The following is a 13,870-nucleotide window of genomic DNA, read 5'->3' on the forward strand; positions in this document are numbered from 1 at the left end:
GAAAACAACCTGTAAAGTGCCACGGGCCGATCAGATCAGCTTTGGAGAACACGCCATATTTGTGTACAAACAAACCATCCACCCCCATTTCTTTCTCACATTTCGATGACATTCTTTCTGTGTCCCCCTTTTGAGACCAAGCAGACGGGAATTTGAGGTCACGCGACCGAATAATATTTTTATATCTTTTTAATGTTTCTTATTCTCCGGTGTTTCATCAGAGGGAGCCCTCCATGCCGGGGGGCGGCTGTGGACTCCAGGGGCTGTGGCGGGTGGGGGTCCCAGTTGGCCCTCTCCCACTAGTTGGGATGCGGGGCTGTGCTGCTGGTGCCTGGTCGCCGGGGTCGGCGACTGCATCCTGGTGCGGATGGCTCCCTGAGACAGCGCCTCCTAAATTGATGTTTTACTTTTACTTGTACATTTTTGTTCTGGTCTATCAGTGCTCAGTCAGTCTTCTTAAGTATGTGTGAGCTTGTGGGTTTGCATGTATATGTGTGTGTGTGTGTGTGTGCGGGTGAGTGGGTGGGTGTGGGTGGGGGGCGGTACTGATTTTTAAACTGATATGTAAAGCACTTTGTGCTACAGTTTTTAATGTATGAAAAGTGCTATATAAATAAAGATTATTATTATTATTATTATTATTATTATTATTATAATAAATTATGCAAATTACGATCAATAATGAATCGGCTGCGTCCGGTGCGTTTTGGATCTAATCAGCAATCGGTCGGATGTTACCGAGCGGTTTCCTGCAGGATTCTTCAAATATTATAAAAACGACGCGAAATACTGAAAAACGGCCAAATTCTGTGGCACTTTTAAGGCTTATTATCCCCTTAACTGTCTGGCACTTAAAGAGTTAAAAGATACTACAAGTATACAACAATGTCTCTTTAAAGCATTTCAAAGCAGAAGCCAATTCACTTAGTGAATCTGTTCAAAGTCCTTCATTTTAAGCTCCTTTTATAGGTTGCTCCAGGCAGTTGGATCAGAAAATGTAAAGTAATTGGCACCCAGAGTTAAACATCAAGACTGAAAGTTTAGTGTTGAACCAAAATGAAGCTGATTATTACCCACTGTTCCATTTAGTTAAAATTTGTGTTGAATTTTTCATAAGTTTCAAGCTGAGTTTTCATTGACTATAATAGTGTGATGTTTCTGTTTTCTGACTTCAGGTGGGACCAGCGGGGTCACAGTTTGGTCTTCTGGCCTGCCTGTTTGTGGAGCTGTTTCAGGGCTGGCAGATGTTGGAGAGGCCGTGGAAAGCCTTCCTCAAACTGCTGGGCATCGTCCTCTTCCTCTTCATGTGTGGCCTTCTGCCATGGATCGACAACATCGCCCACATCTTTGGGTTTCTCAGTGGTTTGCTGCTGTCCTTTGCCTTCCTGCCCTACGTCACGTTCGGAACTTTTGACAAGTACCGCAAACGTATCCTCATCGTGGTGTCATTGGTGGCCTACACAGGGCTCTTCTCTTCTCTTATTGTTTGGTTTTATATTTATCCGATTAACTGGCATTGGCTGGAGCACCTCACCTGCTTGCCCTTCACAAGTAAGTTCTGTGAAAAGTACGACATCGACCACAACATCGATCACGTGGTGCACTAGCCAGTGACGATGTCCATGATTTTTAGGTCAGCTCAGTGGCCGTTTTCAAAAATGTGTCAATCATGTTTTTTTTCGTGTCTGAGGTCTCGACCTGAATCACTCTGTTATTCTCGGTCTACTGTCAGAAAACTTTACTCAACCTTTTTAATCCTCAATCAAGTGTGGTTCTAGTAACAGATCGTTGACAGGAGGAGATGCTCAGGGTGTCAGAACTGCAAAGAAATGGATGGACCGAAAGACGAAAGTGTTTAATTGGAGAGGCTGGTTTCACAGTTTCATGAGCAGAACAAGTGACATTACTCTAAAGGAGCTGAACAAATGTGTCAGACGGCTCCAGCCTACAGTCACTTTAACTATGGATGGCTTTAACCCTGTAAAAGGCAGAACTGAGCGTCCTCTGTTATCCCAGTGACTCTGGATGTTACAGATGCCTTTGAACTCTTGTTTTCACTGGGTTTCACACTACAGGAGCTTCTGCTGCTTTTTAACGTTTTCAGAATTAAAAGCTGTGTTTTTTATGTACACTCTTTTCTATGTATGCACTTGGCATGTCAGTAATCTCTTGGAGCAGTTCAATGTTTTGTAATGGTGTGTTCCAATTATTACTTGTGCACTAATAATATCTATAAGAAATAGGAACAGTGGCCTGATGAGGCAAGCATCTAAAACCATTAGTTGCCTTAAAGGTCCAGTGTGTAAGATTTATGCAGGTAGGAGGATCTAATTACAAAAATGGAATATAATATCAGTAATTACGTTTTCATTAGTGTATAATCACCTGGAAATGTAATTGTTTTTTTATTACATTAGAGTCTACAGAGGAAGTGGCTTGCAGTGTTTCTACAGAACTTCAGAAAGGACGTCCACTTACTTGTTTTTTTTTTTATTTTATTTTATTTTGTTTTGTTTTTTCTGTTTACAGATACTGAGGTGCATCACAGTCACCTACAATGTTTTAGTGTGGATCAGAGTTAATGTCCACTTAACCAAAAAGACCAGAATGGACACAACAAACCCTGGTTGTAATGAGTGACCTTTGTGTTTCTTGGCAGCCAGTATAGCAATGCAATCTGCAGTGTCACCACTAGATGTCACTAAATATTACACACTGAACCTTTAAACTGAGACTATGCCATCTCCCTACTTTGTACTGCTTGTGATCAGTTCACATAATAGATATTTGTGTGATGCTGATCTACCAAAGCAATGTCACAAGCAGGTTTTGCATGTTGTTTGAGTCAAACATTAGATTTCTGTACGTCACTTCTGCACACTATGTCCGACAACATAACAGTGGTGCCTAAACCATTCTGTACATTTTTATTTGTCTTCAGTTAAACAAAATAATCTATTTATTATTGGGCATTTTTGTTAGATTTGACAGGTGTCATTTTTTGCACTGTATGTTTGTCAAACATCCTCAAAATGTCTTTTTTTCCATTTGAGCCTTAATATGCTCATGAAATTACTCTAAAAGGCTCTTTTTTTTTTACCATTCACACTTGTTAGTGCTCTCCTTGACATAATCAATGCAAATAGAACAGTCCTCCGTTATCCTCAGATTCTAAAGATGTCTACATCATATATTCATGTCTGTGCATTTGTGTTCAGATAAAATGTCGTTGCTGTTTTGGAGGTCCCTGACAATGTGACATGAGTGATTTATTTTAAGAATTCCTGCCGTTCTAAACCATTTCCTCACGCTGAATGGTAAATGCTCCGGGGTCTGGTTTGTTGTTGTTGCGAATCTGGCATGTGTTGACCCCAGCTGTTAGGAGAGCTACTGTAATGACTGTTTGGAGGATTATGTGAGTTACTAAGTGAGTTATGGGATTATGTGAGTTAGTCTGCAGGCCTGACTTACTGATTGGCGGCTGTTTTTGAGACCGTGAAATTTTAAAAACATGAACAATATGTAATATGTTGGAGCTCTGCCATTTCTTTTATGGATTCACAAACTGTCTGACTTTTTTGCCACCATCCCATTTTTGTTTTTTTAGGGAATGTCTATACTGTGCCTTTTTATCATGTGAACAAATGTCAGATTTTACCCACCGTAAAACCGTTGCTCATAATCATGACAGTCGCCCTGTTGTGTTTCCACTGGGACCAAAACATTTCACCTTTTGTATTTATTGGAATAAAAAAGGGAACGTTTTAAATCATTTTAGGCCGTAATCAAGGTGCTGTTGGGTTATGCTTCAGTTTTACCTGTGGAAATTTTTGTGTTAAAGCAATCATGTCAAAATAAATAAAACTAAACAATAAAATATGTCAGCGATGTTTTCTGTAGGTGCAGATTTATTTTACATGTTAACAGATTTTAAATGACACGCCTCACAACAACATAGAAAATAAATCTTTTATTTTTTAAGAACAAAATAGTATATAGAAAAAGCTTTGTCTTGATTCAAGACTTCAGGAGGCAAAGGTGGCAATTTTCTAAGTGGGAGGGGTCTTCACACATACACTGATTGTTTTGGGTACAGTTTGTTTACAGTAGAGTAAAATACATTCTATTAAATGAACATTAACCCATAAAGACCCAAACATCCACCAGCAACCAAATCCATCTACTGATCTAAAATGTGTAATACCTGTTGATCCACTATCAATACCTATCCACTACCAATACATGTAAATATTTGGTGTCAAATACAGTTTTCGTCTTTTCATGGTCATCAGATATGACCCATTTGGATGTTCAGAGGCTCTGTAGTTACCATGGAAACACCATCATCTTCTACAACATTGATTCATCAGTAAAACCCATGGAGTTGGATCAATGACAGTGGATGGACACACTTGGTTTATTTTCAGTTAATGATGTATTTGACTGAAAAAGTCACCTTTTCTTCAATTTTCTCTGTTTTTTTTTTTTTTTTTTTTTTTTGTATAATAGCCCTCAACTTTAATCTGAGCTTTTATGCACATCTATATGATCAGTAAATTAAATATTGGAAAATACACAATTTTCACTGGAAGAATGCAAAATACAGAGGATTATTTTTTAATAAATGGTGACAGATCCTTCAAGAAATATTAAATATAGAGGAAACAATTCATTTGGGAACTACCACAAAAGTAGCACTGGGTCTTTATGGGTTAAAATACATGACCTCCTGGACATGTTTACATACTACCACTAGCTTTGTGGAGAAAATATGTTGTAATCATTACATAAATTACACTGCCTCATATTCTGACACTGCATCTTTAGTCAGTATTTTTGTCAGTTCACCATCATTAAAGGTTAACTGTTTACTTTGGCATGTTACTGTTTCTTTACAAATTATAGCATAAACTTCAGAGAGCCATAAACATTACAGATGAACTAAACAAAAAGAAAGCAAACCAAAAAGTACAAAAAGAGGGTAATGACGTAAACAAGGCAGCTGCGTTCTATTGAGGTGTAAATGTCCAGCATTTATCAAAAACATATGGAAAAGAACATACAAAACATCTGAAACTGTCACCGTTGACATTCTTTTGCAGGTGTGCTCTGTGATGTGGTTTTTATATTACAGTCACATTAAGCATGTTTCTGCAGCTGTTGGATGAAGACTGTGTTTTCTCCAAACACACACCAGCTGGAAAAGTCTTGTCCACAGCGACCGTCACAAACACAACCACAGTGATGGTCGTCCATGTGCCACAAAGCTGTTCAAACGACTGCTCATTCACATTCCAGGACAAAATCCACATCACATCCGTCTGTTCTCAGCAGCCGCTGTTACGGCGCATGAAGGCGTGACCTCTGACCGGGTAGAACATTTCAATGAAGGTGAGGGGTCCCACCGTGATGTTACTGGGACCCTGCACCTTGAACCCTGACTTTCGGTAGAAAGGAACTAGGAAGTCTTCACACATGAGCACTGCGCGGCGGACGCAGGGCATGCAGCGGAGGTACTGGAGGTAGCGCCACATCAGGATGGAGCCTTTGCCCTGCTGGCGGAAGGTCCGGTGGACCGCCAGGACATGGATGTGGACGGTGGTCCCATGAGGCTTATGGAGGGTCAGAGCATCCTGGGAAAAGACGAAGAAGAGCAAGACAGAAGAATTTAACTACAGCATGAAAGCAGAATCAAACAATCATTTCACCAGTTGAGACAGTTCAGCCCAACCTCAGACTCAACATTTAAGTTTCATTATACCAGTTGACAAAAAGCATAAGACTAAAATTCAAGCTAGCTGTGAAAACACTGTGAATGCAAATTATAAAAAAAAAAAAAAAAACAGTTTAATCAAATAAAAACCGCAACAAACAGTGCAACACAAACTAAAACCAAACAGAATTAACAGAATTGCTGGTAAAAATCAGCTTTGTTTTCATTCACCCTCAGTCTTGAAGGTATTTAAATAATTGGGCTGCTTTTATTTGTCTGTTTGTGAATTACATGCATCTGTTTTTTGATGTGTATACATTTAAGATAAAAATAATAAAATGGCCTTTGCACAGTACAGAGCAGTGATTTTATAAATCCCGAGGCTTTCCTCATAACATACAAAAAACTCCAGTTAAAACTGGTCAGTGTCTAAAAATAAAACTACAAGTACTTAAAATGCTTAACTAAAAATAAACTGAAATCAAAAACTTTAGTGAATAAATAAATACAGCACATTATGAACTGAGCTGAACATCCCAGAGTTTTAAAGCTTTCATTTTTAACAATTAATCTCTCTCTCTCTCTCTCTCTCTCTCTCTCTCTCTCTCTCTCTCTCTCTCTCTCTCTCTCTCTCTCTCTCTCTCTCTCTCTCTCTCTCTCTCTCTCTCTCTCTCTCTCTCTCTCTCTCTCTCTCTCTCTCTCTCTCTCTCTCTCTCTCTCTCTCTCTCTCTCTCTCTCTCTCTCTCTCTCTCTCTCTCTCTCTCTCTCTCTCTCTCTCTCTCTCTATTTGTAAAGTACTTTAACCCATAAAGACTCAGTGCTACTTTTGTAGCAGTTCCCAAATGTATTTCTACCTCCGCCAAGGAAGTTATGTTTTTGTCAGCGTTGGTTTGTCTGTCTGTCTGTGTGCAAGATACCTCAAAAAGTTATGGATGGATTTGGATGAAAATTTCAGGAAATGTTGATACTAGCACAAGGAACAAATGATTACATTGTGGTGGTGATCGGGGTGGTGGTGGTGGTGGTGGTGGGGAGGGCACTGATCTGCCTTGGCGGAGGTCTGCGCTCTCCAAGTGTTTTTCTAGTTCTCTATATTTTAACCTTTCTTAAGCAATTTATTACCATTTATTCTAATATTATTGTCTGTGTTTTGCTTTTTTCAGTGAAAATCAAATATTTTACTATATTTAATTTACTGATCATGTAGATGATCATAAAAACCACAAATTAAAATTAAGGGTAATTATATCACAAACAGAAAACTGAAGAAAAAGGGATGTTTTCAGTAAAACATATCATTAACTAAACATAAAACAAGCATCTACATAAAAAGTCATTTGGCACACTCCATGGGTTTTACTGGTGAATCAATGTTGTAGAAGATGACAGTGTTTCCATGGTAACTACGGAGCCTCTGAACGTCCAAATGAGTCATATCTGATGACCACAAACAGATGACAAACTGTATTTTACATCAGTTATTTATATGTATTGATAGGATTAGTGGATCAATGGGTATTAAACAGTTTAAATCAGTAGATGGTTTTGGTCGTTGGTGGCTGTTTGGGTCTTTATGGGTTAAAACAACCACTGTGGACTAAAGCGCTGTACAGAAGAATAAATAAAAACCAAAATAAAAGAATAAAACACAAGAATAGATTTAAAAAGACATAAAACAGCTGTACAATTAAAAGCAATGAAAACAAAAACAAGAAACCAATACCAAATAAACCAAATAAACCAATAGAATATGCACTGACTTGCTGGTCAGCTGTAGGTCAGTCACTGTCCAGGTGTCCTGTGCTCTGTCTTACCTCTGTAAGCCTGTCCTGGTCCCACAGTGAGCCAATGATAAAAGCCACCAGACGTCCCTCCTCAAACCAGCCAAGAGACAGCTCAGGACACAGACTGAGGAAGTGACGCACCTCGTCCAGGTACAGGGGACACTCACCAGACACTGAAATGAAGGCTGGGGAGGGAGACAGGAGTTGCATGAAAACAAATTATACATGTAATGACTCAAACACTGCTGAAAAGTAGTGAAAAACCAACCGGCTCTCAAACAGGCTATTAAAGGACTTGAACTCAGGTTACCTCTGAAGTCTGGAAAGGCTTTAGTCATTATCCAGCTCCTATTGTTTTGCAGTGAGCAGCTGCATTTATCATAATAAAGTGATGGCCTTAGAATAAATGAATGAGTACATTTTCTGTTGTTTTTTTAGATGCATTGTTTCAGTGACACAATGATCTGGAAATGAGACTCTTCTCTTCTAAAACTTCAAGTGTATAGGGCAGGGGTGTTAAACATACAGTACATAGGCCAATATCGGCCCTCCAAAGGGTCCAGTCTGGCCCCTGGGATGAATTTGTGAAATGCAGAAATCACAGTCAAATCAAGGGGGTCAAAATAATTTTAAATCAAATCAAATTTTATTTGCATAGCGCCAAATCATGACAAAAGTTATCTCATGACACTTTACATACAGAGCCGGCTGAAACCAGACTCTCAAGCCAATTTACAGAAACTCAACAGAATCCCCCAGGAGCAAACACTAGTGGGTGGTGACAGTGGTGAGTTCAGGGGCCACATACTGACCAATATGATCTCAACTGGGTTGGACCAGTAAACTAATAACCTCTAATAACAACGACTCATGTTTCCCTCTTTGTTTTAGTGTATAAAAGTAAAATTACATGAAAATATTTATATGTACAAGCTATCCTTTCACAAAAAAATGTGAGTAACCTGAACAAATATGAACAACATAAAATGACTTCTGAGAAGTAAATGCAACTTCAACAATATTAAACCTTTTGCTAAATGTTTGGTGCCTTTGAAGATCCACTGTCATCTTAAGTGCTTGTATGAGAAGCTGAGGTATAATAGTGTTAACATTTACACTTATTTTCTTTACGAATTTCAGGATGTTCAAGTTATTCACATTTTATTGTATAATTTTACTTTTTTCACTCTAAAAGATAGAGAAAGGTTTGGAGTTTACATTATTTATAGTTTATTATGTTATTATTTTACTGACTTGAGATCATATTGGTCTGTATGTGGCTCCTGAACTAAAATGAGTTTGACACATGGTGTAGGAAAAGGGTAAAAAAGACCAAAAATAGGGAAAAATAACAAAGTAAAATCACTGGACTGATCAACAAGATGTTTGGTGTTGATCCAAACGCCATCAAATAAACCATCCATCTAATAATGACGGTAGCCTGAAGGCTGTCATGAAGCTGTGAGACTTCTCCTTCCTTACCTTCTCTCTCTATCTCGAACACGCTGATGGCGTCCTCCGGGCTCAGGGAGCGGAACTCGCTGGCCGGCAGCGTGTGGCGGCGGCCCCTCGGCACCGGAGAGCGCATATGGAGCGGCCTCATGAATGGCACTGCGCTCACTACGGACATGATTCAAATACTCCACCCCAGATGTCCAAATAAACAATTCAAAAGCCAAGATCGTACTTTCTTAGTCGGAAAACGTGTCTGCTTCAACCCGCACACCCAGCCTGATCCGTGCGTAACCAGACTGTGCCAAAGACTGAGCGCAATGGCAGCTCTCGGGGTATTTATAGGCTTAGGCGCGGTTGGTAGTTCTAATCCGAAGGAGCTGGGTGATCAAATCCTTCATTCCCCCGTGCGTACGTTGAACAATAGACATATTTAGTCAGGGTCAGGAGGTCTATCTGTATATGATCCTAGTGGCACCATAAGACACGCAGCAGATTTGGATTTTACGCGTTATATGTTTGCGTGTTTTCACCAGAATATTTGAAAAGTCATTTCCGCGATGGTAGCTTTCATTATAGAAAGGATGATATCCACGCAAATAGATGTAGACTGTCATCTTTTCAATTTGCCATTATCAATTAAAACTGTGTTGTTTAACTGGACCGTTTTAAGGAATCCACTTGTCACTCATCATGTGATTTATCTTAAGAAACTTTCCATTGGTTGTCCATTGTCCACGATCACTCCACGCCTTATTTTCCTGATCTGTAAGAGGATTACAGAATATGTAAGAGTTTGTCTCCTGTTTAGTGGTAAATAAGTTCTCTTATGTGGTTTTCTTAAATATGACCTGCGTTTAAGCTCTAAACGTTTGGTGATCAGCTTTTGTCAATGCTTCACTACTGTTATTTTGTTTTCATAGGAAGCAAATTAAAATGTTCATTTGACAGCTATGAAGAGCAAGTGCAGACGATGACCACAAAGCCTATACTGGGCTTTGTTGATGAAAACTGTTTCCATTATTCTTGGGATACAATAAAAAAAAAACTTTATTGTCTGTTCAATGTAAAAAAAAAAACAAACAAAAAAAAAAAAAACAGAAATTTGTCTTTCAAAATCATCAACTGGTCAGACAACACAGGCTATCCATTTACCGCACCCTTTCTGTTTGTGGCAAGTCCCAAGGAGTAATTATAGCCTACAATTAAATTTAATTGAAAATCATGAAAAAGAAGAATAAATGCAGGCTGTTTCCAAAGGCTAAAAAATTCGAATTAAAATGAAACAGTTTAATTTAATGAAAAAGAAAAAGAAAGAAAGCAAAAGAAAAAAGTTTCTCCACATGCGATGTATATGTGCACAAAGAGTAGTTTATTATTATATAACTCCTGTTTGGATGGGGGCTTTTATAGAAACTATCAATTTGAACTAATATGCACTTTAATTTCTTGTATTTTGTGCTCTTTGACAATTGTAAGAAAGAATGACAAACAAAATAAAATAAAGGGACTCAAAATTTTTTATTTGTCATTGTATTGTTCTACAACAAAACTTTGTGAGGCACTCTTATCATTTTGCAGCATTCATGTATAAAAAAAAGTTCCAAAAAGTATCCAAAAGTACAAGCTCTAAAAATATTAAATATTACAAATACACAAGGTGATTAAAAAAATCTATCTATCTATCTATCTATCTATCTATCTATCTATCTATCTATCTATCTATCTATCTATCTATCTATCTATCTATCTATCTATCTATCTATCTATCTATCTATCTATCTATCTATCTATCTATCTATCTATCTATCTGTCTATCTGTCTATCTATCTATCTATCTATCTATGTTAAACTACTGTGTACCTATTTTTTCTTACATGGTGTGAATGACCAAAGATATAGATAGAATTTATTTTGTATTTTTTTTCCCTCTAAAATGAACTTTTTCTATTTTCTATTACTATTCTTTTATTACAGGGCACGACAGCAAAAGTGGGTACATATTTGGATGTGTCAGGGAGGAAGAGGAATTTATACTTTAGTGATTATTCCAGTATTGTTGCATCTTTCCTGCAGCAGTGGTTGTTATATGCAATCAGTCAATCTATCTATCTATCTATCTATCTATCTATCTATCTATCTATCTATCTATCTATCTATCTATCTATCTATCTATCTATCTATCTATCTATCTATCTATCTATCTATCTATCTATCTATCTATCTATCTATCTATCTATCTATCAATACATAAGAAGATAAAAAAGAAAAATTCTCAAGGTGCAAAACGTAGCATTTTAAATAGAAAGGACAGTGTCAATGGGCCTAAAAATTATCACAATAAAATAAAATAAAGGTAAAATAAGGACTTTTATGTGTTATTGTAGTATTCTGCAGTGAAATTTTATGCAGTGAAATCTCATCATAGTTGCATTCACACATAAAAAGAGCAACAAAAAATATAAGAAAAAGAACAAGGTATAAAATATGAAATGTGAAAATATACATAAGGTGTTGAAAGAAAACAAAAAATGTACAAAAGGTGGGGGGGGGAGGAAAATGTCGATTAACCGTAAAAATTATCCAAATAAAATAAAATAATCAAAGCTTAGTTGAATTTTATATATAAAACTTAGACAGCATAACTTTTATTTCCCCCCCTTTTCCTCCCTTTTCTCTTATTTTCCGGGGGTTTGTAGCCTGACTCTGCCTCACACTGCCTTCTTGTGGCCAGAAGAGGCGGTGCGTGATGACGCTACCTCTGTGCGCTCGTTACGCACGTCTCCGTAGCGACGTAAACACGTGCACTTCGCAGCTTCCAGGTTACAGTTTTTTCATTCCCCGTCATCCTCGCGCACTAGCATCACTCCCTGACAACAGCAGCGATGGCGGAGCCCGGAGCATCGGATGCGGCGGCCACATCAGACGCAGCAGCAACAGCAGAATCCCCGACCGCGGGCCTGTCTCCGGCGGCCAGCCCGGGCTCGGAGCCTCCATCCATGGCGCTTTCACCCACAGCGGACGGCTCCCAGCGGCTGCTCTTCACCCACGACCTGGTGTCCGGGCGGTATCGTGGCTCAGTCCGGTTCGGTATCGTACGGATGATCCACGGTGAGGAAGATTTTAATTCGGACTCAGACCTCGACGACGGCGGAGGGAGAGGCGGCGGTGGCGGCGGAGGAGGAGGAGGCGGAGGGGGCGGTGGGGGAGGACGAGTCCCGTGTGGTTCGGACACTGAGAGCGCCGTGGACACCTCCAGTCGGCCTCTCGGGAGGGGGTTTGTCCGTGTCCAGTGGTACCCTGAAGGAGGGAAGCAGGACATCAGGGAGACAAAGGTACCACTGACCTGCTAATGTGTTAACTGTTTACACTGAGAGTGGCTGATTCCACTAGCCTGACACGAAAACCACAGCCTTAGTAACTGCCCGTGGAGCTTTTTGGAAGACATTACAGTGCCATGCTAGCTCCGTCAGGGATAACATTCACTTAATCTGCCTAAAACGCATAAATCTAGCTGGGGAGCTGGCTAGCATCATGCGCACATGCTAGCTAGCAGTTTAGCTCGTAGCCTCATGTCACTCAGCTGGTGCTGTCAGGAGGCTAAACAGGGCTGTTCCAGCTGACTGAGCCCAGCTGCACTGAACACACACGACACACTCTCCAGGTAGTATGTGGCTGTCTGTGGGTGTATCTGCGGGCTTTGGCAGGTGTCTTCATGTCTTTGCAGTGAACATTACACCTATCGATTAGCTCTTCTATGACTCAGTGTAGTCCCTCATCTGGGTGTGACTTGGCCTCAGACCAAGCATTGTCAGACTGCTCAGATGAGACAACAAATGTCCATAAAAAATAAAAAAAAAATTAAACCTAAGCTCATTAGTTTTACTGTATTCTTTATAACATTTGAAGCCAGGCTAACACACACAGTTTAGCCTGGTGTTAACCTAAGATCAAGACTAAAACCTTTCTTAGATGAATCACTTAACTGTTCCCATGTAAAACAAGCCCAGAAAGTGATCTAAATACTAATAGATTAATTATAGGGCATTTGACAAAGAAAACATTAATTGATGGCTTTGTGTGTATTTTTGTAATTCTGTGTTTTGGAGTATGGCAGATCTAATCCGAAGATGTTATCATTGGCTTTTGATGGACACAAAAGAACATACTACTTGTACATGTGAAGTTGATCTAATCTTAAAAAAACCTCAAAAGATATTGATTTTAATTAGATTATTTGACCGTAAAAGCATTAAACAAAAGCATGCATTGAAACTGCAAGGATGCTTAGCACCCACAGAAGACACAAAACACAAAAAAATAGGAAATGTTTACTTTGACTCAACTTAAACAAATTACTTTAGGGCTGTCTTTCATTGAACATTATTTAGAGGATTAAAATATCCAGTGTTGTAGGATTTTTCTTGTTTGGTTAATCTGTGTTTGTCTCAGTTCTTTAGACCGTATAAATTAAAGGTGTGGGGTAGTGTTGCATTTAGATTCATTGTACAGGACAATGCAGTTGTATCTGGCACTGTGAGTGGAAACCTGCTGTCACATATATTCTGGGCTTTTTTTTGAAAAGGGTGACAGGCTTTGAAGGAGGACTGGTCTGGAAAAGTTCATACAGAGGCAGAGGATGGGACCAGAAGAAGCCCACTGTCTCCTTGCTTTGTTGTTTGGGTTAAATGAGTAAAATTCTCGCCAGAGAGTCATGTAGCTTTAGTGAAAACACACGCTGAACAACGCAGCCTTTGAACAATGACACAGATGTTTACTCACCACGTGCTCTGTTAATGCTGTGTCATTAACTAGTTTGAGTTCCCAAAGGATCCAGAGTTTGCTTGTGTGTCTGTACAGATTTCTCTCTGTAGTATTGTTGTTTATGTACTTTGTGTGTGCTGTTCGTATGCGCATTTTC

General features: G+C 39.1%; 3 protein-coding genes across 4 annotated transcripts in view; 2 read left to right on the forward strand and 1 right to left on the reverse strand.

The window, feature by feature from the left end:
- LOC115420929 (inactive rhomboid protein 2) overlaps window positions 1-3,899 on the forward strand; it is a 42,969-nt gene extending 39,070 nt beyond the window's left edge. Inside the window, exon 18 of the mRNA XM_030136559.1 lies at window positions 1,176-3,899. Within this exon, the coding sequence (XP_029992419.1) occupies window positions 1,176-1,607 (432 nt within the window). The 3' untranslated portion in view covers window positions 1,608-3,899. The remainder of the gene's footprint in view (window positions 1-1,175) is intronic.
- An 808-nt stretch (window positions 3,900-4,707) lies between these two features.
- Window positions 4,708-9,276, reverse strand: aanat1 (arylalkylamine N-acetyltransferase 1). The gene is made up of 3 exons (XM_030136609.1): window positions 8,980-9,276; window positions 7,528-7,682; window positions 4,708-5,633 (listed from the first exon to the last, which is right to left on the reverse strand). The coding sequence occupies exons 1-3, from the start codon at window positions 9,125-9,127 to the stop codon at window positions 5,328-5,330; spliced, it is 609 nt and encodes a 202-aa protein (XP_029992469.1). The 5' UTR covers window positions 9,128-9,276; the 3' UTR covers window positions 4,708-5,327.
- A 2,461-nt stretch (window positions 9,277-11,737) lies between these two features.
- The window catches only part of ube2o (ubiquitin-conjugating enzyme E2O), a 44,782-nt gene continuing 42,649 nt past the window's right edge, over window positions 11,738-13,870 (forward strand). The window contains exon 1 of one of the 2 annotated variants that reach the window (XM_030136548.1): window positions 11,738-12,284. In XM_030136548.1, the coding sequence (XP_029992408.1) occupies window positions 11,835-12,284 (450 nt within the window). In that variant the 5' untranslated portion in view covers window positions 11,738-11,834. The remainder of the gene's footprint in view (window positions 12,285-13,870) is intronic. The other variant, XM_030136541.1, reaches the window with a different exon arrangement.

This window comes from Sphaeramia orbicularis, chromosome 1, assembly GCF_902148855.1.
Source record: "Sphaeramia orbicularis chromosome 1, fSphaOr1.1, whole genome shotgun sequence".
Lineage (NCBI taxonomy): Eukaryota > Metazoa > Chordata > Actinopteri > Kurtiformes > Apogonidae > Sphaeramia > Sphaeramia orbicularis.